This window comes from Papaver somniferum, chromosome 3 (assembly GCF_003573695.1).
Source record: "Papaver somniferum cultivar HN1 chromosome 3, ASM357369v1, whole genome shotgun sequence".
NCBI lineage: Eukaryota > Viridiplantae > Streptophyta > Magnoliopsida > Ranunculales > Papaveraceae > Papaver > Papaver somniferum.
This window is the reverse complement of record NC_039360.1, coordinates 188,147,261-188,170,686: the sequence shown is the minus strand read 5'-3', so window position 1 is coordinate 188,170,686 and position 23,426 is coordinate 188,147,261. Positions and strand designations below refer to the sequence as shown.

The following is a 23,426-nucleotide window of genomic DNA, read 5'->3' as shown; positions in this document are numbered from 1 at the left end:
AAACGATGCAAACATACATTAGAAGCAATAAGTAAAGCACACAAGACTTAACGTGGTTTTGCAATATGCCTACATCCACCAAAAAAGGTAACGACTTCTTCATGATTATGGAACCAGTAAATAGAGAATTACACACTTAACGACTGACGAATCAATCAATAACTATGTTCCAACATTCTGTTGATCATAAACCCTAAAATAATTGTCATGAACAAAACGCTCCAATATTGCCGAATAATGTTTAACCAAACAAGATAATACTTATCTCACATAACCGAGATGATCTCCTTCTAAACGATGTCACTTCCAACATCAACAATGTCTTTTTCACCATCAACGAATAAGGCGATCTTCTCTTCACTAAACGATGTCTTACACATCTCCCCAAAACCATAACGATATACTATTTCAACACCAACGATGATCTTACAACACCCGAGAATGGTCCCTCTCTTTTCCAAAAACTCCACCCTAAGAGGTGGGATGGAATCCCTAGAAACCTTAGAGAACTATATTGTGTATTCTCTAATTCTTTACTGATTTTCCATTGAGAATTCCATGTCTAAACACATAGCCTAGACCTCCTTTATATAGGAGTCAAAAACTTGATTCCCAAGTATCAGTCTCCTTGGAAAAGGAAACTCTAACCAACTGATAAGTGCCTAAAATACATCGTTTGAATATCAATTTCGTATGCCTTTCTTAGTTATTTCTCTTGTATTTTTGTATGTTATGCTTTGTTTTGCTTGTATAGGTGTTTTGGAGTCATTGGAGTAAAAGAATAAGAAATAGGTGAAAAAGTAGCAACAATCGTCATTGCACAGGAAAGTGCTATCGGGAGCCCAACAGAGGATAAGGGGCAAGCATCTGGAAGGTTTGTTAAAGACAGAAAGGAAATTCGTTAAAGGGCACCTCCTCCTTTGTGACTAAACTTGGGTCGAGTCCAGTTTTTCTACACAATTCAGTTTCTCAATACTGAGCCGAGAAAAGGCTGCTGCCATAATCTCAACGCCGGCAAGCCATCGTCAAGAGAGAATTTCAAAGTCGAAATGGGGAAGGCATCTGTGGTTCTAAGTGTTTGAGTTAGGAGGTATCGGACAACAAGAACCGAGAAAGCAGGTGAGAAGACAACAACTCCTGCCATTGAAGATTACGTTGATATTGGAGAAGATTGAAGATACATTTTAAGAGTTTGTGATGCATTATCAGTTGGGTTCTAGCTGATTCGAGTATACAGAGATTTATGAGAAGATTGAGTGAAGATTTGATTAAGAGAAACCAGCCAAGAGAATGAATTGCTGCCTTTGATAACAGGCAGTATATTATGAAGATTGATGGTGATTTGATATTCTGAATGGTCTAGGAAATTTGGGTTTGTTTTACATTTGCATTCTTAACAGGGAAGGAGATTTTGAGAGCTTAAGAATCTACAACAAGCTGAAGACTGTGTCATCACCAATACGCACATGTAGTGCTTGACAAAATGCATGAATCGCAGGTTATGTTCTCAGGCAGGTCTGTTTCACGACCAATTTCTCTGCCAAGATTTCTTTGTTCTTGCCAGTGCTCTGCACCCAGGGGTTACCTTCCGGAAAAGTATGGCTATCGTGGCTGAGTTTAAAGACAGTTTGAAGACCAGGGCGAATGATGAAAGTTGTACATTGTTTTGTGTTTTGATTTGAGCCGAATATTCAGTGAACAAGGAGGTATGTTGATGTTGTTGCCGTTAATAATTGTGATTGAATGGGTCAACAACAATTTGGTATATCAAGATATCTTCTGGCAGCTAGCCATGGTTCTGTGTGTACCATGGATTATGAGAGCACTTAAAAGCCAGTAGGGAATCGAAGTTTGTAGCCGTGGGTCAGGTGGGTTGTACTCGGAATTGGGTTCAGTTTTGAGCGACAAGTCAGGGAAAGAAGTGAGCTGGATATGATTGAGACTTGTTTTAGAATTGCAGATAAAAAAGGAAAGTTGGTTGTCATCCGATTCGAAATTGTAGGTCTTGGAGAAGGTATAAAAGGGGCAAAACCTAAAGCTACAGATCATCATCTCATACCCCCTCTTCACGACTGCTCACAACCCTAGTTTTCAGCGAGCTTTGCTCGATGAACAACTTCTGCATATCTCCACCTGCATCTCTACCAGTTTTGCATCTCCATCCACCTGCATCTTCACCAGCATACACCAACAGCATTATACATCACCTGTATTATCACCTTTGCATCACAATCTCACCATCTTCTGCATATCCATCTCCACATGCATACCACCTTCATATCACCTGCATCCATCTTCGCACCACCAGTTCCTACACCATCAGTTTGCGACATACTACTTCACCACCAACAGTCCATTCCCACCTTGCAGTCGCAGCACAGCCATCATCAGATATTTGAGAAGGGGTCACTGTCATACTACCACCAGTTCATACAATCAAAAAGAGAAGAAACTGGACCTGAACCTTACTCGTTGGTACCAACAGCAAGGAGCAGTAGCGCAACATAGAAGAAGGCCATTGGCAGTTTGGTGCTGTTGTGGTTTGATTTCGAATATCTTTTGTTTTACAGATTTCTTTCTCATTGATTTTTTATTGCCATGAACTCCAGTAGCTAATTGCATCTTGATTAGGGACAACTTCAACGTCCGAACATGAATCCAAATTGATATTTAAACTGCATGTTTTCTTGCAATCTATCTTTTTATTGTTCATTCTCTACTGCGCCAATATTGCTTATGTGAATTGTTTATAAATCGTTTAAGTTGCAAATTAAATTGGTTTATGGATGATTCTAATGCTAGTTGAGACCTCTTCGACCCGTAATTGTCTAGAGACTCTTAATACAAGTAGCAATATATGAATATTGATGATGGGACTTTGTTAAATATTCGTATGTATTGAATGACACTAGTAGATGAATCATTCTTTTGTATTTGTCATTAGGAATAGCCTATCTCACGGAACTTAATGTATTTGCTTAAGTCACACCTAGAAAGCGTACCTGTAGGAAACTTGATGAGTAGAATCCGGTAGTCGAGCGCTTCCGTTTCAGGTGAATTAAGAGATTGCGGAGTATTTGAGCATACTAAATATTCCAGGGTTGTTAATAATGGGTACTTTGCAGAAACATAACTATATTGATAAGATTTTTGTTTTGTGACCGAGAAAGAATCCTTGATCATTTATCTTCATATTTGCATTATTCTTATTCAGGAATTGAATTGGCAACTTAGACTCAACTCTCCCTTAGGAACGAACCTGCTTGTCATTGTACTACTAGTTAGTGTAAGAGAAGTAAGGAATTTATTTTTGCGAGTTCGACACCTCGCCAAAATTGGCGCCGCTGCCGGGAGCAGTCAGTAGTTTGAGTTGATATTTAATTTTCTGTTTTTGCATTTAGTTTCATTCTTTGCATTTACTAATTTATCTTTTTAGAATTTATTTTCAGGTACCATAAATCATTCTTTTTGGTGTGTGCACAATTGGGAACAAGAGGTAAGTCTCTTAACGAGTTGTGTGCATAATTTTCAAGATGTATCCTTTTGGGAACAACATATATGGTTCACAAGACCAATCATACTATGGTAATAGTTCTGATTTTCAGTCTCACTCCATATGTGGGGTACAATCAAAACCAATCTTTTGGTTATGATGACTATTCTACAAGACGTTGTGATTTTTCTCATACATTGCAGCAACCTTTTGGTGGTTATGTAAGTGGGCAATCACAAGGATGGGGGGATAGTTATACTTCTCATACGTTCCAATCTAGTTTCTTGCAGATGCCTAATGAATTCATGGATTTGCGACGTACATGGAACCAGATTAACTCAACTCCCAACGTGCCGAGTTTTGTACCAAGTGAAACATATGATAGTGTATTTAGACCCGTTCCGGATCGTACTTATGATCTTTCACCCATTCAACGGGAAGAGACGTGGTCTAAAGAACCTATTGTGAGTAGTAGCGGAAAACATGTTAACATAAACAAACTCTTTAGACAATATGAGCGGTTGGAAGAAGAGGGAGCAACGGAAGAGACTCTTCAAGCAAAAACTAGGGCCATACATATGGAGGTTAACCGCCGTGTTGATAATGGAAAAGAGCCCCAAGAAGAAGATTCCGAGGATGATGAATCTTTGGAAAATGTTGATAATGATAGTGCTACTAGCTCAACTCATGATTATAATGATCATTCTCCTATTCAAAAGGAAGAAGTTGAGTCTAGAAACACTACCATTATTGATGGTAAGACTTATGTTGTGTATGAGAGTGATGATGATTATGACTTCTTTGTGCACCGTACCCCAAATTCAGAGATAGTCGATACTTTGAATGAGAAGTCGAGTTGTGACGGAACACATAAGGATTACGACAATTTGCTTATGGAAGATTCTGATTTCTTTTCCGATGAGGACTTGGATATAGAAGAAACTGATGAAGAATGGCTCGTAAAGAGTTTGAATGAGAATTATAATACTTGTGATGTAGGAGTGTAGATGGTGGATTTTCGACAAAGGCTAAATTCACAAACTCATAATTATACGAAGCTCTGATTCAGCAATCAGACGCGAGTATCGAGACACGGGTCTCTCATCGAATTCTCAACGGAGAGTACCTTCTCTCAGAGTACATGTGGATATGTAGTCTCACGATTGGACAACGGCATATCTCATGAATACTGAATACTTTCAGTGATTATTTCTATAAAGCATCACGTGATGGACGGCTCCTAGACAGCTTGCTCTGCTAGTATAGAGTGATAACGTCTTCAGGAACAAACAACGAGTTTACCCTGACTATATAAAGGATATGACTTACCAACAAGCTCATATCGGGATAATTAATGCTCCTAGACAGCTTGCTCTGCTAGTATAAAGCCACAAAGTTAATTATTCCTAATTACAATTTCTCTTATTCCATGGTCGAATCCACGACTGGTCCCATGGAATGGCAATAACAATTGTTCTGATTCTATGATCGAATCCACGGCTTGATCTCATAGAATAGCAATAATTATATTATCTCATTACTCCGATTTCATGATCGAATCCACAACTGGTCTCATAAATGGTAATAAATAAATCTTAATTACTCCGATTCTATAGTCGAATCTACGATCCAATGGAATGTTAATGCTCACTTTATTATTCTGAATTCGTAGTCGAATCCTCAGTTGACCCTATGAATTAATAATAAACATCTTATTACTCAGTTTTGTGAATTATTCTCCACTGGATTCCACAATTAGTAATAATTAATCAACAACCGGGAGTCTGAGCTACCTCTAAGTAAGCCCCGATTCAAATGGTGAAGGTGTATCCAACGACGATACATTAACAGTCACCGCACGAACGAGTATTTCAAAAATACAACGAAACGATGAACCTATGAAAAATAGAGAAGAAAATAATAAATAATTAAAAATATTGACCAGGGTGCTGGGAGCACGTACATACGACCAACCGACCGTGTCGTGGTCAATCCCACACCAGTTTTATATTTTTAATGCATTTTTATTATTTTTCATGATTTGATGAAAATTCTCTCATTTTATCAAATCTCCTTCGTCTCGAGGAAACTCCTCGGTTTCATGGTACTTCCATAAATCCATAAAAAATAATATAAAATTAAGAAAAGGAGTGTGGGGCGTGACCATTGGCCAACCGGCCATGCCTTGGTCCCAACCAGCCCCACAACCCACGGTTTCTTATTATTTTATTATTATTATTATTATTTCTCTAATTTCATGAAAAAACTCCTTGATTTCATGGTATTTTGCACAAATCATCAAATAATAATAAAATAAAAAAAATTATGAAAACTTGTGGGACTGGGACTGGGCCTTGGCCGGCCAACCATGCCCTAGCCGGTCCACACGCTCCTTTGTTTTATTATTTCATTATTAGTTTTCCTTGAATTCATCAAATTCCTTAATTTCATGGTATTTCTCTCAAATTAGGAAAAATTCCCTCAAATCATGAAAAATACCTAAAAAATACTAAAAAATTATGAAAACTCGTGGGACCGGTCCATAACCGGCCGACCATGCCTCCACGGTCCCACACGCCCTTGTTTTATTATTTTAATATTTTTTGCTTCCCTGAACTCATGAAAACTCCTTCAATTCATGGAAACTCCCTAAATTCATCAAATTTCTCAAAATTCATGAATTTTTCATAAAATCATCAAAATATTATAAAATTAAGGAAAAGGCACCACGGGACTGTGATCACGACCGGCCGACCATGCCTTGACCACGACGGTCGCACGCCTCCTGATTCCTTATTTTATAATTATTTTTCATCATCTCATGGTGTTTTCCTCAGTTTAGTCGAAACCTTAATTTTGCCATTTTTTCTCGAATGGATGCTCAATTGCACGCCAGAAAATATCAAAATTCTCAGGACTGAGACGCGGACGCCTTGGGGACACGAGCACGCTATCTTGACTGACCAAGATTGGCTCTTTGGCTCACGGAAGCCGGTCCCATCAATTTTCACAGTTTTGACCTAATTTGCACAATTGCTCGTATTAGGTCCAAAACTCTTCCAAACACTTTGGATTTTCATGAAGTGATCGACAGGCGGTCACGGGACAACCCAGGGACGGTTTCATGACTCCATGGTCGGTCCCTCGCCTCGTCATAATTAATTAGGTTTTCTCACCTAAGGCTCAGACGAGCATTTTTGAATAAATGATTAAGCCAGCATTTAATCATTCTTCCACCAACAAATCGTCAACTCGTCAAGAGTTCTTCGTATTTGCTCACGTGAGCATATGGACACTACATGGTTGATCGACGGTCCCATGTAGTCGCTCCCTCTTTCGTCCCATGGTTGAAATTCTGACGAACCATGAATTGATCATCAATTGATCAAATTAAGGTTTCTAAATCCAAGGATCATCATTCCAGATTATAACCTTAATAATTTTACGACGACCTCATGGTCATTAATTTTATTAATTATGCTCGGTTCAACGAAAAGTATTCTAATTAATATTTTTGGTAAGCTGCCAATAATCCATCAGATGAGCAACACATGCTCAGACGATCAAATATTCAACAATTCATCACATGAGCAACACTTGCTCAGATGATAAATATTTGCTCAAACCAAGGAATATTGGTTCAACAATCAATATTCAACGATCCATCGAATGAGAAATACTTGCTCACTTCATCGCAAGAACTATACCTCTGTCTCATGACATGTTCAACTCATGAGTTTCAGAACATCATGTTCAACTCAGCAACTACATGGACTCATCGTCCCATCAAACCACGAAGTCATCAATTGACTAACATACCACGAGACGTCAATCGTTTCACTTTTGGGGGATGTCACTTAGGTTTTGGTTTGGCGGTCTACGGCACGTGTGTTCAAACACACGATGGAATGTGAGCAAGCCGTGCAGCCAGTTGACGGAATTCACGAGGTAGTGGGTGGAAAATCGACCAAGTCTCCACACGTTGAGCAACTGGTTTCAAACACGATCTCCACTTCCCCACTCCTTGATTCCATCAAATGTCACACTTCATGGAATCATGGTGTCTACAATTCCAGCAATATAAATAAGTCTCTGAATAATGATTGAATAATCGGCATCATCAATATCGTCAATATCATGTCAAACTGACAGCACGAGATCATCAACTCATCAATTGAGCAACTACTCTCAATTGAGCAATTTCAATCACTCAGAGCTTATCGTATTTAGAATTCACACACCCACAATCTTTGATTACCATTGATTCTACACATTTCTCAGCTTCCCTCCTACAGATCAACCCATCCTCTCTTGTGACCGAATTTACTCTGGAACGGTCATTGTCTTGATTTAGGCCGGAGTACTACAGATTGATCTCTCGAATCTAAAGCACCCCCTTTGCAGCGGTGCATCTGTGTGAGGTTTAACATTTCGCTCGGTTCGAGGAGTCTCCTCCGTACGGTCGTCTCCTCAATTCCTAAAAAACCAGCAAATCGTTTTTCCCCATCTATATAATGGCGACCACAGTGGGAGATCATCCTCTCGGTTGCAATCTCACAATTTCACAAGATGGTTGATCTCAGGTCGGGTTCAGTTATGAATCCTAACACAAACCGTGCTAGCACTAGCAACAACAACAATCAGAATATCCCAGAGACAATTCCGACCTCCAACACTGATGGTGGTGACATTACTCCTCCTCACGTCGAATGTCATCCACTGTCCGGACGACACCCTGAAGAAGTCAGAGGAGATCCACCACATACCATTGCTGATCTTATCAAAGCGTAGGAGACTCTTGCAAAGAATCAGACTGACATGGATGCTACACAGAAAGAACTGTGTAATTATCTTAAAACTCTTACTAACAAGATGTCATAGAAAATTCAAGAGAAGGGAAAGGAGAAGGAGAAATCCTCAGACGACGAACCTGAGGTAATTTCAATCCATACAGTGGAAGACGACGAAGTCCTCAAAACTGCTGCAGACAACTCACCAGCGAAGGGATCATCGAATTTCATCACTCGTGAGGATCTGGAGCACCTCTTGGAGAACCGTGGAAAAGACAAGACATCGCATGACCATCGTCATCAACCTCCTTATCCTGCCGCTACGCAGAGTATTCCACTCCCCAAAGGTTACGTTTTTCAAACTTTCACCTTGTATGATGGAACTGGCAACGCTCGGGAACATGTCTCTCGTTTTCTCGAATCCCTAGGAGAACATGAACATAATCATATCGTTCATCTCAAGGAATTCTCGAAATCTCTGAAAGGCAGAGCATACACCTGGTATAACAACATCGCACCAGGGACTATCAACAATTGGAGAGAAATGGTTAACGCATTCTAGAAGAAATACTTCTTCGTGTCAGAACAAGTCACCCTCTCCGACCTTGGAAGGATGTTTCAGAGGGTCAGTGAAAATCCCAATGATTATGTGAAAAGGTTCAGAGTCCAAGCCCTGGATTGTCACGACCCAAACGTCACGGAGCAACAACTGGTTGACTTGTGCATCAATGGCATGCTCCCGGTCTACAGGGCCTTGCTAGAAAACCTTCGATTCCAGACTTTCTCAGAGCTTCACGAAGCTGCGAAGAGGTCGGCAACCACTGCACCCCCTCTTTTGGTAAGAACAAAGTCTACAAAGACTGAGGATTCAAAAGACACTCGAGGAAGCAGGCGTTTTATCAACAAGCAGTACAACCTGCAACCTTCAACAAATGTTGTCGCCGAAGGGAGTAAGCGAAAAGCAGAACCACATCACAAGCAGACTTCCTCCACCCCTTCAAAGGCACACAAGAAGGAAAATTCGAAAATCCCTCCTCAGCATACGAAAGATCCAGAAGCACCTGATTTTCCCTGTTCAATGGAAGAAGTTAATGAACTACTCGATGCCTAGATTCAAGATAGTGAAATCAAATTACCTTCTGTCAAGAAGGAACCAACTGAAGAGGCCATGGAAAATCCTCGGTATTGCTGTTTCCAAAGATACGTCATCCATCCCACAAATGATTGCAAAATTTTGAAGCGCATATTCAAGGAAAAGGTCGAATCAGGATAGCTCAACCTGGGGACTAAGGGAGTGCACAAAAACCCCCACCCAGTCAGAACTTTTACCATCTCTGAACCTCCTGTCAAGGAAGCGGTTCAATCTCTGATAGAACATGTCTGCGAATTGTTGTATCTTTCGAAAGCTCAAAGGAAAGACATGTTTTTCGCACTGAACCACATCGTGTCCGGAAAACGTATGCTGATCCAAGAAACCACCACCGAATCTTCAGCCACCGACAAAGAAATGTATGACTGGGGACTGATCACCACAATGCACATTAAAGGAAATGAGTTCAAAAGGGCGTTCGTCGATGTTGGTACCGCTGTCAACATCATCCCTTTGAAAACTCTCAGAGCTGCCGGTATTACTCGACATGAAGCCACCCACGCTACCATAGCAATTAGGGACCATGAAGGCATCTCCAGAGACACATACGGCTTCATCACTCTCAAAGTTACAGAAAGATTGATCTGCTCTGAGGCCAAGTTTTTCATAATCCGGGAAGACCCTGGGTACGACATAGTCCTTGAAATAACTTGGATTCATGCCGGAAGGATGACGATGCCTTCAACACATCCTGTCATCGACAAGGATTCCGAGTCGGAAGACGAAGCAGAGGACACACCACCGTTTGAGAATCTGGAAGAAGTAAAAACTCTGATGGGGCTTACGCAAGAACTTGGAGAAAATCCGCACACCTTTGTCAGAAGGTTTCGAGCTCAGGCAAGTCTTATTCCTCCTCTTGCTCCAATATTACCAATGTTCAAATACGCTACTATGGTCCATGAACAATTTAGCAGTCATCAAAAGCTACGAGTGGGTAACTTCACCTCAGCAATATTACACTCAATGGTTGGGTTCAGAACTTCTTCAAATCGGTCACTCCATCGAGAGGTTTATTGCTGAAGAATTGGCTAAGCATGATCAACACTATGCTGGATACTCTCTTCCGCACGAGTGTCCATATGGTCCACAATCGTGGAATTCCATCAAACAGGGAATTCCGAATCAAAGGAAGATATTCAAGGCACGATCGACCAAACCCAACAAGTTTCATGAAGGGGACCTGGTTCTCAAAGCGGTTCAGCGCGGTCTTCATTCTACAAGGAACTCCAATTGGGAAGGACCATTCATGGTCGCTGAGTCCGTGGCCGGAGGATACTACAAATTGACCAACACAGATGGAAGAACCCTACCAGTAATTCACGAAAATTGGCTCAAGGCGTTTATCTGAAGTTATTGGACATTTAATGTATTGGGCGTTTGAAACACTCATGGCGTTGGGATTTAACATTTAGGATTTTCTTTCATTTGTATTTCAATTCCTCCAAAAAATTTGCAATACTTGCAATCAGTATTTGAATTCAGCAATTTATCAAAATTCAGTTCATATTTCGTAAAAGAAAATCTCTATCAAATCTACAAGAAAATCCTTAACCATCAGTTAATCCAAAACCATCTAAAAATCAAAACCCAAGTATAAACCTCACATCTCTCAGAAGTTCAGAAGTTCAAGAGATCAGCAAGAAAAGGCTTTCGCTCATCAGCATCCTTCAAGATTTGCAAAGCCGCCCTCTCCTTGTTCAACTCCTCGGTCATCTTGGCAATCTTGTCCTCCTTCTCCTTCACAGCATCATTTGGAAAGGGTATTTTCTTCTCACATGAATCCTTGATAACGTTTATTTGCTTACGAAGCCATTTCACGTTGAGGCCAAGTCTTTCTGAATTCTCCAAGTTAAACTCCCAATCAAAGAGTATATCTGGAGTCACGGTATTCCTGGGTCTCGTATTCATATCACTCACGACACGCAAGATAATTCCTACTTGCATGGTTAAAGCATAAGCACGCACAGGGTTCCTGTCAACGATCATGTGGCCAAACTTCTTCCATATCGTCTCGTACAAGCGTGCATATCCAATGGGAACGCTGAATCCACCGACCATTTCATGATACGAGAGTGAAGTGTTAAAGGGATGATCGAAAGCAACCCCTGCAGTTGGATATTCATACACTATTATACGGTTCTCAGTCACTGGAGCGGCTCCCACGACCAAAGCAACAGTTCCTTCGGTATTCTCCGCTGCTATCTCGGTTTCTTATATCACTGAGGCGACAACCATCTGGTCTTCCATAACATCAGCAGAGACCTTCTCATGTCCTCGAATTGAAGGGATGGATCTCTCTTCATCAATAACTTCGGAAGGGTTAGAGTTGTCATCATTGGCTCTAGTATCCTCAACTTCGGTATTTAGCACCTAATACGAAGATTACATGAAGTTAGAGTCACGAAGCCAAAGGAGATTATGAAACACAGTATACCCGCAAGGAAATATCATCAAATTTCATCATACTACATTCAAGGCACGAGCAAATAACATGAAATTCATGAAAACACATTTTACGATGAGTCCGTCTGAAGAAACTGAACTCTGCCCTGTACTAAGAGACGAACAGGGAGAAATCTACAAGGAATATTAGGATGGGTCATATTCCGTTCTCTTCATATGGATGTCCTCTATGACATGTCAAAATTTCATGACAATCCGATGAGCGAGCGAGTGGATGTGACCAAAATATCAAGTGATGAGCAATCTGTAAAAAGTTCTGGAAGTCTCCTGAAAGTTTACTATTTCGTCTTTTTCAAGCTCTTAACGTGCTCAAAACTAAAAAAGCTTCTCTTCTAAAGCTTGGAAATTTTCTGGTCTTGAATTTGCACATGCAGATCATCAAAATCCGACTCCTAAATCAGCGATTGCTTGTTCAGTAGCAGAAAATTGAAGACCTTCAAGACTCGATGGAGTAAAATTCTGCAACAAAATTAACAACATTGGCTTCATGATTCTAATGTTAATATCAATGAAAGTCACGATGAGAAATATTGGGAACTCACCAAAGCACCAACTGGGAACTTTACGGTATTGGGTATCAGCTTATAACCTTTATGCCTGCCTTCTCCGCCATGAATAACCGCCTCAGTCTCTGAGAAATCTACACCGATTCGAGGTCGTATATTACGACCGTCCTGTGGTGAAATCTAGTAATATAATCAGAATACAGTTCTTATAATTTCGTGAAGATTATATGAAGAAACATACCTGAGAGCATCCTGGAGACGACTTTCGTTTATCACCAGAAAGATACTTCAATCTTGGTCGACTGGAAATCATCTCAGCCGAAGGAAGATCCTTGAATGGAGGTCTGGGAAATCTCACAAAGCCACGCAAACGCCCAAGTTGCTGATCCCAGAATTCTACATAACCTGGGGTTACATAAGCGAATCTATCAGAGCCAGGAGACCAGTAGTTACTCCCATCCACGTGAGTATGATCCAAATGAGTCCTGAGTTGCTCAACTGATGGCTTCCTTCTCCGTATGGTTGGAACACACTGATCCATACCCATTTGTCGAGCTTCTCTATCAATGTTATACTCCTCCACTGAAAGCTCTCCAAACGTGACTGATAGCAAATGACCAGGGGTGCAACTCAACATGAAAGATCTTTCGCCATCACTCATATGCGCACCAGACGTCAAACTCGTGCTTTCTCCAGTATTGAAATTCATTGACTGAGAAACATAATCAGTGACTGACACCCACGGGCAAAAATTGAACTCAGATTCTTCATCTAACACATCAATAAAGCGTATTTTAGAACGAGGTTGCTTTGTGGACCAACGCATGATCCTAGCATTATCTTTCTCAGGGAAAGTGTGGAGCGCATCAGTATTCAGTCCTTGCAGAACATTACGTGGAGTAGGTGCATAATTCTTAAATGCTCCCACATCAAAGCTTGAAGAAACATCGTGTTGGAATAACACTCAATCTTCATAGAGCCGTTCGACACACTTGAGTCTATAATCAAGGAGTCCAGGTTGTAATACAAGGAGCCTAATACAAGGAGCCGTTCCGATACTACCTATCGGAAGTTGCTCACCTTGAGCCATCTTAATAGCAAAGGGAATCACAAAACGATTCAACAAGTTTCCACTGTCTTCAAAAACGTCTCTGGACAACCATAAACATAAGAAAGCAGCAATGGGTAACATACCGTCGATGGGTTTATCAGAAACCTCGTCTTTGGGCCACCAATGTGTCATCCAGGAAGCATAGCATCCTTTACTACCAACCTTATTCGCTTTCTCTATTGAAGCTGTCAAGACATGATAAACGGCGGTCTCTTCATCTGAAAGATCCCCAGGAAGATTTCCCGTGATTGGGAGATGCATCAAAGCCGCTACGTCTTCCAAGGTAATGGTAAACTCTCCCCATCTACATATGAAAGTGTGAGTGGGAATGCAACAACGAGTAAACAGAGCCACAATACCACTTGCATCATGATAAGTGAACAACTCTCCAGAAGCTTGAATAGCTCTCGTCACTTACGCCTGGTCGAGCATAGTCCTCACATGAGGAAAACCCAACATATGCCTCGCTCAGCCGGCAAATTTCTCCAAAGGTCGTCGAGAAAGCTTAAACTCTATGATTGATGAGGTGAAGATCCCTCGTTCAAGACAAAATCGAATCACTGTCTTAGGAGTCACCAATTTCTTCTGAGTAATAGTTCTGGGATTTATCAAAAGACGATACACTGGGGATTTCAAATGTTGCTCAGCTCTTGGAATATCTTTTTAAAAGAATGCATCATCTATGTTCGGGAAATTCTTAATCCCAGGGATTTCGTCTTCGTCTCCCCCAACGGAAGTTTCATCCATGCATGTCTCAACTCTGGAGATACCATCATCAACGCACATCTCTTCACTCGAGGCGTCGTCAGCTTGGGAATTGGTCATCTTTGCTGAATAGCTGAAAAGGTTCACACTACATTCTACTTCAGTATTCCGTCCAGATATAAATCAAGGAAATACAAGCAAAAATGGTAACTCTTACCTTTTATACTTCCACTAACAATAGTGATAGTAATGCCATAGTTAACACCTCAAAATCGTTCGTCTCTTCGAAAACTGCAAAAAACGAACGAAACTTTATTTAATTTCCGAAACTGATGTTTCATGAAATCACGAACACAATTTTCAAAATGTGAACATTCACACAACTGATCTATGAAGCTTATAACAATAAAATATTTCATCATAAATATATTGTCTATCTTCGAAGGTTCTTCAAAACCCACGTTTCTGATTTTTCGAAAAAACAACAATTAATGAAACATTACTTACATTAATTCTCAATAATTTTATCTGATTCATGCAAATAAAATATATCATCATATTTTACACAATATATGTCACGGCTGCATATATATAAAAAAAATTATTTTCCTTCGTATCGTCGTTATTTGTCTTTAAAACGAAGGTTTATTTCAAAAATATTGTGAAAGCTCACATCTCATACATATGATAAAGTTTTGTATTTACATGAAATCTCATAAGAAAATTTTTATCACTGGACACAAGTTCATCATACATATTTTCCTTCGTGTCATCGTTATTTGTCTTTAAAACGAAGGATTATTCCGATTTCATGAAAATTCACTTCTCTCATGATGAAACCTTGGTATACATGAAAGCTCATACACTAAGTTTTATCACTGAACCTAGTTTCATATTTAAAAAAAAGAAAAATCTTTCCTAAATCAGGGATTATAGTTAGTTTGCAAAACTAACGATCGAACGAACATACGTTTACAAAAACTAGGGTTTTTCATAAAACTCACATCAATTGTATACACATGTATATGATTTTAACATGATCACTTCATAAAATTCATGTAAACAACAGCAAACATTAAAAAAAAAAAATTCCTTCACCTGGTCGGCGCCGGCCGGAAACTGGCCGAACGGCGGCGACGGTCGGCGGCGATCGGCTCCGGCGTAAAACTCTCCTTCCATGGCGTAAAGGTGATGAAGGTGCTGGTCGTGTGTGAGGAAAAAAAAGAAAGAAAAAGGATTAATCCCTTTTATATCAATTTTATTTCCAAAACCTAATTTTCTAAAGATTTCCTTATTGGGACCGACCCGCGAATCCTAACCGACCACGGACTCGTCGTCCAAACCAGCGGTTCAACACCAATTTATGCTCATCAAACGACGCTCCAATCATGACATTGAAGCCTTCATCAAGTCGTGGCTTGCTCATGCTCTCTAAATCCGGTAACATCTCAACTTACGACTAAGTTCAATTACTGGTATTATTATTTATGGCCGGAAAATCACCATTTAATGCTGACTGAGGAACACAAATTTCCTCTGTAAGTAGGGGACTTAATATAGATGATGGATTTTCGACAAAGGATAAATTCGCAAACTCATAATTATACGAAGCTCTGATTCAGCAATCAGACGCGAGTATCGAGACACAGGTCTCTCATCGAATTCTCAATGGAGAGTACCTTCTCTCAGAGTACATGTGGATATGTAGTCTCACGACTGGACAACGGCATATCTCATGAATACTGAATACTTTCAGTGATTATTTCTATATAGCATCACGTGATGGACGGCTCCTAGACAGCTTGCTCTGCTAGTATAGAGTGATAACGTCTTCAGGAACAAACAACGAGTTTACCCTGACTATATAAAGGATATGACTTACCGACAAGCTCATATTAGGATAATTAATGCTCCTAGACAGCTTGCTCTGCTAGTATAGATCCATAAATTTAATTATTCCTAATTAAAATTACTCTTATTCCATGGTCGAATCCACGACTGGTCCCATGGAATGGCAATAACAATTGTTCTGATTATATGATCGAATCCACGGCTTGATCTCATAGAATAGCAATAATTATATTATCTCATTACTCCGATTTCATGATCGAATCCACAACTGGTCTCATAAATGGTAATAGATAAATCTTAATTACTCCGATTCTATGGTCGAATCTACGATCCCATGGAATGTTAATGCTCACTTTATTATTCTGAATTCGTAGTCGAATCCTCAGCTGATCCTATGAATTAAAAATAAACATCTTATTACTCAGTTTTGTGAATTATTCCCCACTGGATTCCACAATTAGTAATAAATAATCAACAACCGGGCATCTGAGCTACCTCTAAGTAAGCCCCGATTCAAATGGTGAAGGTGTATCCAACGACGATACACTAACAGTCACCGCACGAACGAGTATTTCAAAAATACAACGAAACGATGAACCTATGCAAAATAGAGAAGAAAATAATAAATAATTAAAAATATTGACCAGGGTGCTGGGAGCACGGACACACGACCAACCGACCGTGTCGTGGTCAATCCCACGCCAGTTTTATATTTTTAATGCATTTTTATTATTTTTCATGATTTGATGAAAATTCTCTCATTTTATCAAATCTCCTTCGTCTCGAGGAAACTCCTCGGTTTCATGGTACTTCCATAAATCCATAAAAAATAATATAAAATTAAGGAAAGGAGTGTGGGGTGTGACCATTGGCCTACCGGCCATGCCTTGGTCCAAACCGGCCGCACACCCCACTGTTCCTTATTATTTTATTATTATTATTATTATTTCTATAATTTCATGAAAAAACTCCTTGATTTCATGGTGTTTTGCACAAATCATCAAATAATAATAAGATAAAATAAAATATGAAAACTTGTGGGACCAGGCCTTGGCCGGCCGGCCGGCCATGCCCTAGCCGGTCCCACACGCTCCTTTGTTTTATTGTTTTATTATTAGTTTTCTTGAATTATCAAATTCCTTGATTTCATGGTATTTCTCTCAAATTAGGAAAAATTCCCTCAAATCATCAAAAATACATAAAAAATATTAAAAAATTATGAAAACTCGTGGGACCGGTCCATAGCTGGTCGGACATGCCTCCACGGTCCCACACACCCTTGTTTTTATTATTTTAATATTTTTTGCTTCCCTGAACTCATGAAAACTCCTTCGATTCATGGAAACCTCCTAAATTCATCAAATTTCTCAAAATTCATGAATTTTTCATAAAATCATCAAAATATTATAAAATTAAGGAAAAGGAACCACGGGACCGTGGTCACGACCGGCCGACCATGCCTTGACCACGGCAGTCCCACGCCTCCTCATTCCTTATTTTATAATTATTTTTCATCATCTCATGGTGTTTTCCTCAGTTTCGTCGAAACCCTAATTTTGGCATATTTTCTCGAATGGATGCTCAATTGGATGCCAGAAAATATCAAAATTCTCAGGACTGAGACGCGGACGCCTTGGGAACACGAGCACGCTATCTTGACCGACCAAGATTGGATCTTTGGCTCACGGAAGCCGGTTCCATCAATTTTTACAGTTTTGACCTAATTTGCACAATTGCTCGTATTAGGTCCAAAATTCTTCCAAACACTTTGGATTTTCATGAAGCGATCGTCATGAGGTCACGGGACAACCCAGGGTCGGTTTCATGAATCCATGGTCGGTCCCTTGCCTCGTCATAATTAATTAGGTTTTCTCACCTAAGGCTCAGACGAGCATTTTTGAATAAATGATTAAGCCAGCATTTAATCATTCTTCCACCAACAAATCGTCAACTCTTCAGAAGTTCTTCGTATTTGCTCACGTGAGCATATGGACACTACATGGTTGATCCAAGGTCCCATGTAGTCGCTTCCTCCTTCGTCCCATGGTTGAAATTCTGACGAACCATGAATTGATCATCAATTGTTCAAATTTGGGTTTCTGAATCCAAGGATCATCATTCCAGATATAATCTTAATAATTTTACGACGAACTCATGGTAATTAATTTTATTAATTATGCTCGGTTCAACGACCAGTATTCTAATTAATATTTTTGGTAAGCTGCCAATAATCCATCAGATGAGCAACACATGCTCAGACGATCAAATATTCAATAATTCATCACATGAGAAACACTTGCTCAGATGATAAATATTTGCTCAAACCAAGGAATATTGGTTCAACAATCAATATTCAACGATCCATCGAATGAGCAATACGTGCACACTTCATCGCAAGAACTATACCTCTGTCTCATGACATGTTCAACTCATGAGTTTCAGAACATCATGTTCAACTCATGAGTTTCAGAACATCATGTTCAACTCAGCAACTACATGGACTCATCGTCCCATCAAACCACGAAGTCATCAATTGACTAACATACCACGAGATGTCAATCGTGTCACTTTGGGGGGGATATCACTTAGGGTTTTGGTCTGGCGGTTTACGGCATGTGTGTTCAAACACACGATGGAATGTGAGCAAGTCGTGCAATCAGTTGAAGGAATTCACGAGGTAGTGGGTGAAAAATCGACCAAGTCTCTACACGTTGAGCAACTGGTTTCAAACACGATCTCGACTTCCCCACTCCTTGATTCCATCAACTGTCACACTTCATGGAATCATGGTGTCTACAATTCCAGAAATATAAATAAGTCTCTGAATCATGATTGAATCATAGGCATCATCAGTATCGTCAATCTCATGTCAAACTGACAGCACGAGATCATCAACTCATCAATTGAGCAACTACTCTCAATTGAGAAATTTCAATCACTTAGAGCTTATCGTATTCAGAATTCACACACCCACAATCTTTGATTACCATTGATTCTACACATTTCTCAGCTTCCCTCCTACAGATCAACCCATCCTCTCTTGTGACCGAATTTACTCTGGAACGGTCATTGTCTTGATTTAGGCCGGAGTACTACAGATTGATCTCTCGAATATAAAGCACCCCCTTTGCAGTGGTGCATCTGTGTGAGGTTTAACATTTCGCTCGGTTCGAGGAGTCTCCTCCGTACGGTCGTCGCCTCAATTCCTTAAAAAATAGCAAATCGTTTTTCCCCATCTACAAGGAGAATCAATGGACTTTTTCAGAAATACCGAGGATCCCGTAATGCGTGAGATTATGCAAGGTTTGTCTAACCCTTTAAATGAATCTTTATCTAATGATGATCCTTCCAAGCTAGAAGTAACTTCCCAAAGAGTTGTTAATCCATATTTTAGGAAAATACCTCATTTGGGGTTGGAATTATGTGCTTCTAAAGTTCTTTCTGAATTTCTTGCTTCCAAGTATCCACCATATGTGTTTGAGTCTAACACCATGAAGGTTTGCCAAATGGAACGAATATAAGTGCCTTCCACTTATGTTTTGTATACACTGCCGAGTGTAGAAAAGACTAAGTGTGGGGGTAACTCTCGTGGGTTGATATTTTCACTTTTCCCACAATTTCTAACATTCTTGTGAAGCTTTTGCAATATATCCAGATTGTTTTGTGGGTGGATCCCCAAATTTTCAGATGTTGATATATGGGGAGTCTATTGTGAATGTTTCTCGTATGCGTCAATCAGGTGAACAATTTCAATTCTTACTTCCATGTCTTTTTCAAGTATTCCTCTTATTCTTTTTGCAATGGTTTGAAACATTGAGGGCAATGTTTGATTTAAGTGTGGGGGTAGGGTTCCCTAAGAACAAAAATTGACGTATACAAAACTTCAACTTTTAGAGATTTTTGAAAAATTTAGAATAAACACTAGCCTTTCTAAGTAGATGGAATTTTTTCTTGACGATGAGGTATATTTAAACTGAGTCGAGATTTGATGTCAACTAAATAGCTTGTTTAGTGTTTATCCTCTATTGTTCAGAAATAACTATGAGTTGGGGTATCAATTTATGTAATTTGTATATAATTTGTAGAGTTTGATGCCTTTAGTTAAAAAAATAGAAAAAAAAATTGCATGATAAACTTCAAAATCTAGAAACTTGTGCCTTCGGAATGACACTAAATAATATAAGTGGATGGAGCCATCTTGATTACAGGAGTTGAGGAACCTATTAACTAAAAAAAAACATAGCTCAGGTGTTAGTAATTATATGATAGTTGTTACCATATCTCAGAATCGTCACCATATCACTTTCTGTTTTATTTTTGCAATATTTTATTGTTTTTCTAAGTGATTTGGAGGGTCACTAACATCGAATTGTTATTACTGCTAGGATGAAATAGAGTGGTTGAGTTACTAAAAAAAAAACAAAAAAACAAAAAAAAAATGAATGAATGAAAAGAAAATAACACTTGGATAGCAATATGTGTGTGTGTTCTCCCTGTCTCCGTCGCCTAAGCAAGCGTGGAACGCAGGATCCACGGGAATTACCATGTAATCTGCTGACAAGAAGCATGCGCTTGGGTCCAAAAGATCTAATCATGTTGTCGATTCAAAAAAAAAAAAAAGAGTTCGAAAAAGAAAAAAAAATTGAAAAAAGAAAGAAAAAGAAAAAAAAGTTATTATAATTATTATTGTTCAATTAATAAATCGACCGTTGGTTCCCTTGTATTTTCCAGTCGAGTTGATCTAGAATTAGGATTATCGACCACTGGTTCCCTCGTATATGCCAGTTGAGTTGATATTAGTATTCATACCAGTATCTCAATCCATTAGGATTCATAGGTTCATCTTGGCAGTGACCTTCAGACAGATATGGGAAACACCGTTCACTTTAGTCAACATTCGCAAACATCTATCTCTATATCCATCTTCTGAATCTATTCATGTGTGATTGTGGTTAGTTAGATTCCGAGTATTGTGGTTTGTTCAACTTTCTGAGTAGAGCTTTGTTTACTTATATATGAATTCGATTTGCATCTGGGTACTTCTTCCTGTAATCATTTTGGATTCGTTCATAGATTTTCACAGGTAGCTGGAATTTGGAGTAAAAGGTTTTGTAGGTATTTCTCTTGTAAACCTTCACGAGACTATAACTCGTCCACTAGGGACACCTAGGGGTTCAAAGGCTTGTTATTTATGCTAAAAGTAACCGTAGCCTCGACGACACGGAGTTGTTGTATTTTAGTTTTGTTTTGTTTGCTCGAGGACTAGCAAAGATGAAATGTGGGGGAATTTGATAAGTACCTAAAATATATCGTTTGAATATCAATTTCGTATGCTTTTCTTAGTTATTTCTCTTGTATTTTTGTATGTTACACTTGGTTTTGCTTAAATAGGTGTTTTGGAGTCATTGGAGTAAAAGAATAAGAAATAGGTGAAAAAGTAGCAACAATCCTCATTTCACAGGAAAGTGCTATCGGGAGCCCAACAGAGGATAAGGGGCAAGCATCTGGCAGGTTTGTTAAAGACAGACAAGAAATTCGTTAAAGGGCACCTCCTCCTTCGTGACTAAACTTGGGTCTAGTCCAGATTTTCTACACAATTCAGTTTCTCAATACTGAGCAGAGAAGAGGCTGCTGCCGGAATCTCAATGCCGACAAGCCATGGTCAAGAGAGAATTTCGAAGTCGAAATAGGGAAGGCATCTGTGGTTCGAAGTGTTTGAGTTAGGAGGTATCGGACAACAAGAACCGAGAAAGAAGGTGAGAAGACAACAACTCCTGCCATTGAAGATTACGTTGATATTGGAGAAGATTGAAGAGATATTTTAAGAGCTTGTGATGCATTATAAGTTGGGTTCTAGATGATTCGAGTATACAGTGATTTATGAGAAGATTAAGTGAAGATTTGATTAAGAGAAACCAGCCAAGAGAATGAATTGCTGCCATTGATAATAGGCAGTATATAATGAAGATTGATGGTGATTTGATATTCTAAATGGTCTAGGAAATTTGGGTTTGTTTTACATTTGCATTCTTAACAGGGAAGGAGATTTTGAGAGCGTAAGAATCTACAGCAAGCTGAAGATTGTGTCATCACCAATACACACATATAGTGCTTGACAAAATGCCCGAACCGCAGGTTATGTTCTCAGGCAGGTCTGTTTCACGACCAAGATTTCATTGTTCTTGCCAGTGCTCACCCAGGGGTTACCTTCCGGAAAAGTATAGCTATCTTGGCTGAGTCTAAAGACAGTTTGAAGACCAGGGCGAATGATGAAAGTTGTACATTGTTTTATGTTTTGATTTGAGCCGAATATTCAGTGAACAAGGAGGTATGTTGATGTTGTTGCCGTTAATAATTGTGATTGAATGGGTCAACAACAGTTTGGTATATCAAGATATCTTCTCGCAGCTAGCCATGGGTCTGTGTGTCATAGATTATGAGAGCACTTAAAAGCTAGCAGGGAATCGAAGTTTGTAGTCGTGGGTCAGGTGGGTTGTACTCGAAATTGGGTTCATTTTTGAGCGACAAGTCAGGGAAAGAAGTGAGCTGGCTATGATTGAGACTTGTTTTAGAAGTGCAGATAAACAAGGAAAGTTGGTTGTCATCCGATTCGAAATTGCAGGTCTTGGAGAAGGTATAAAAGGGGTAAAACCTAAATATACAGATCATCATCTCATACCCTATCTTCACGACTGCTCACAACCCTAGTTTTCAGCGAGCTTTGCTCGCTGAACAACTTCTGCATATCTCCACCTGCATCTCTACCAGTTTTGCATCTCCATCCACCTGCATCTCCACCAGCATACACCAACGGCATTATACATCACCTGCATTATCACCTTTGCATCACAATCTCATCCATCTTCTGCATATCCATCTCCACCTGCATACCACCTGCATATCACCTGCATCCATCTTGGCACCACCAGTTCCTACACCATCAGTTTGCGACATACTACTTCACCACCAACAGTCCATTCCCACCTTGCAGTGGCAACACAGCCATCATCAGCTATTTGAGAAGGGGTCACTGCCATATTACCACCAATTCATATAATCAAGAAGAGAAGAAACTGGACCTGAACCTTACTCGTTGGTACCAACAGCAAGGAGCAGTAGCGCAACATAGAAGAATGCCACTGGAAGTTATGTGTTGTTGTGGTTTGATTCTCATTGTTTTTTATTGCCATGAACTCCAGTAGCTAATTGCATCTTGATTAAGGACGACTTCAACGTCCGAACATGAATCCAAATTTATATTTAAACTGCATGTTTTCTTGCAGTCTATCTTTTTATTGTTCATTCTCTATTGCGCCAATATTTCTTATGTGAATTGTTTATGAATCGTTTAAGTTGC

The 23,426-nt window shown here is 39.6% G+C and overlaps 1 protein-coding gene across 2 annotated transcripts; it reads left to right on the top strand.

Annotated features, from left to right (window-relative positions):
* Positions 1-960: 960 nt before the first annotated feature.
* On the top strand, positions 961-4,618 carry LOC113358294. Of its 2 annotated transcripts, none has more exons than XM_026601820.1 (2): positions 961-3,496; positions 3,784-4,618. In XM_026601820.1, the coding sequence occupies exon 2, from the start codon at positions 3,784-3,786 to the stop codon at positions 4,498-4,500; it is 717 nt and encodes a 238-aa protein (XP_026457605.1). In that variant the 5' UTR covers positions 961-3,496; the 3' UTR covers positions 4,501-4,618. The 2 variants fall into 2 exon arrangements, with proteins under 2 accessions (XP_026457605.1, XP_026457604.1); XM_026601819.1 differs by having other exon boundaries at positions 3,774-4,618.
* Positions 4,619-23,426: the final 18,808 nt, after the last annotated feature.

Coding starts and splice junctions, on each gene's coding strand:
- LOC113358294 (XM_026601820.1), top strand. CDS start 3,784: ATGCCTAATGAATTCATGGATTTGCGACGTACATGGAACCAGATTAAC.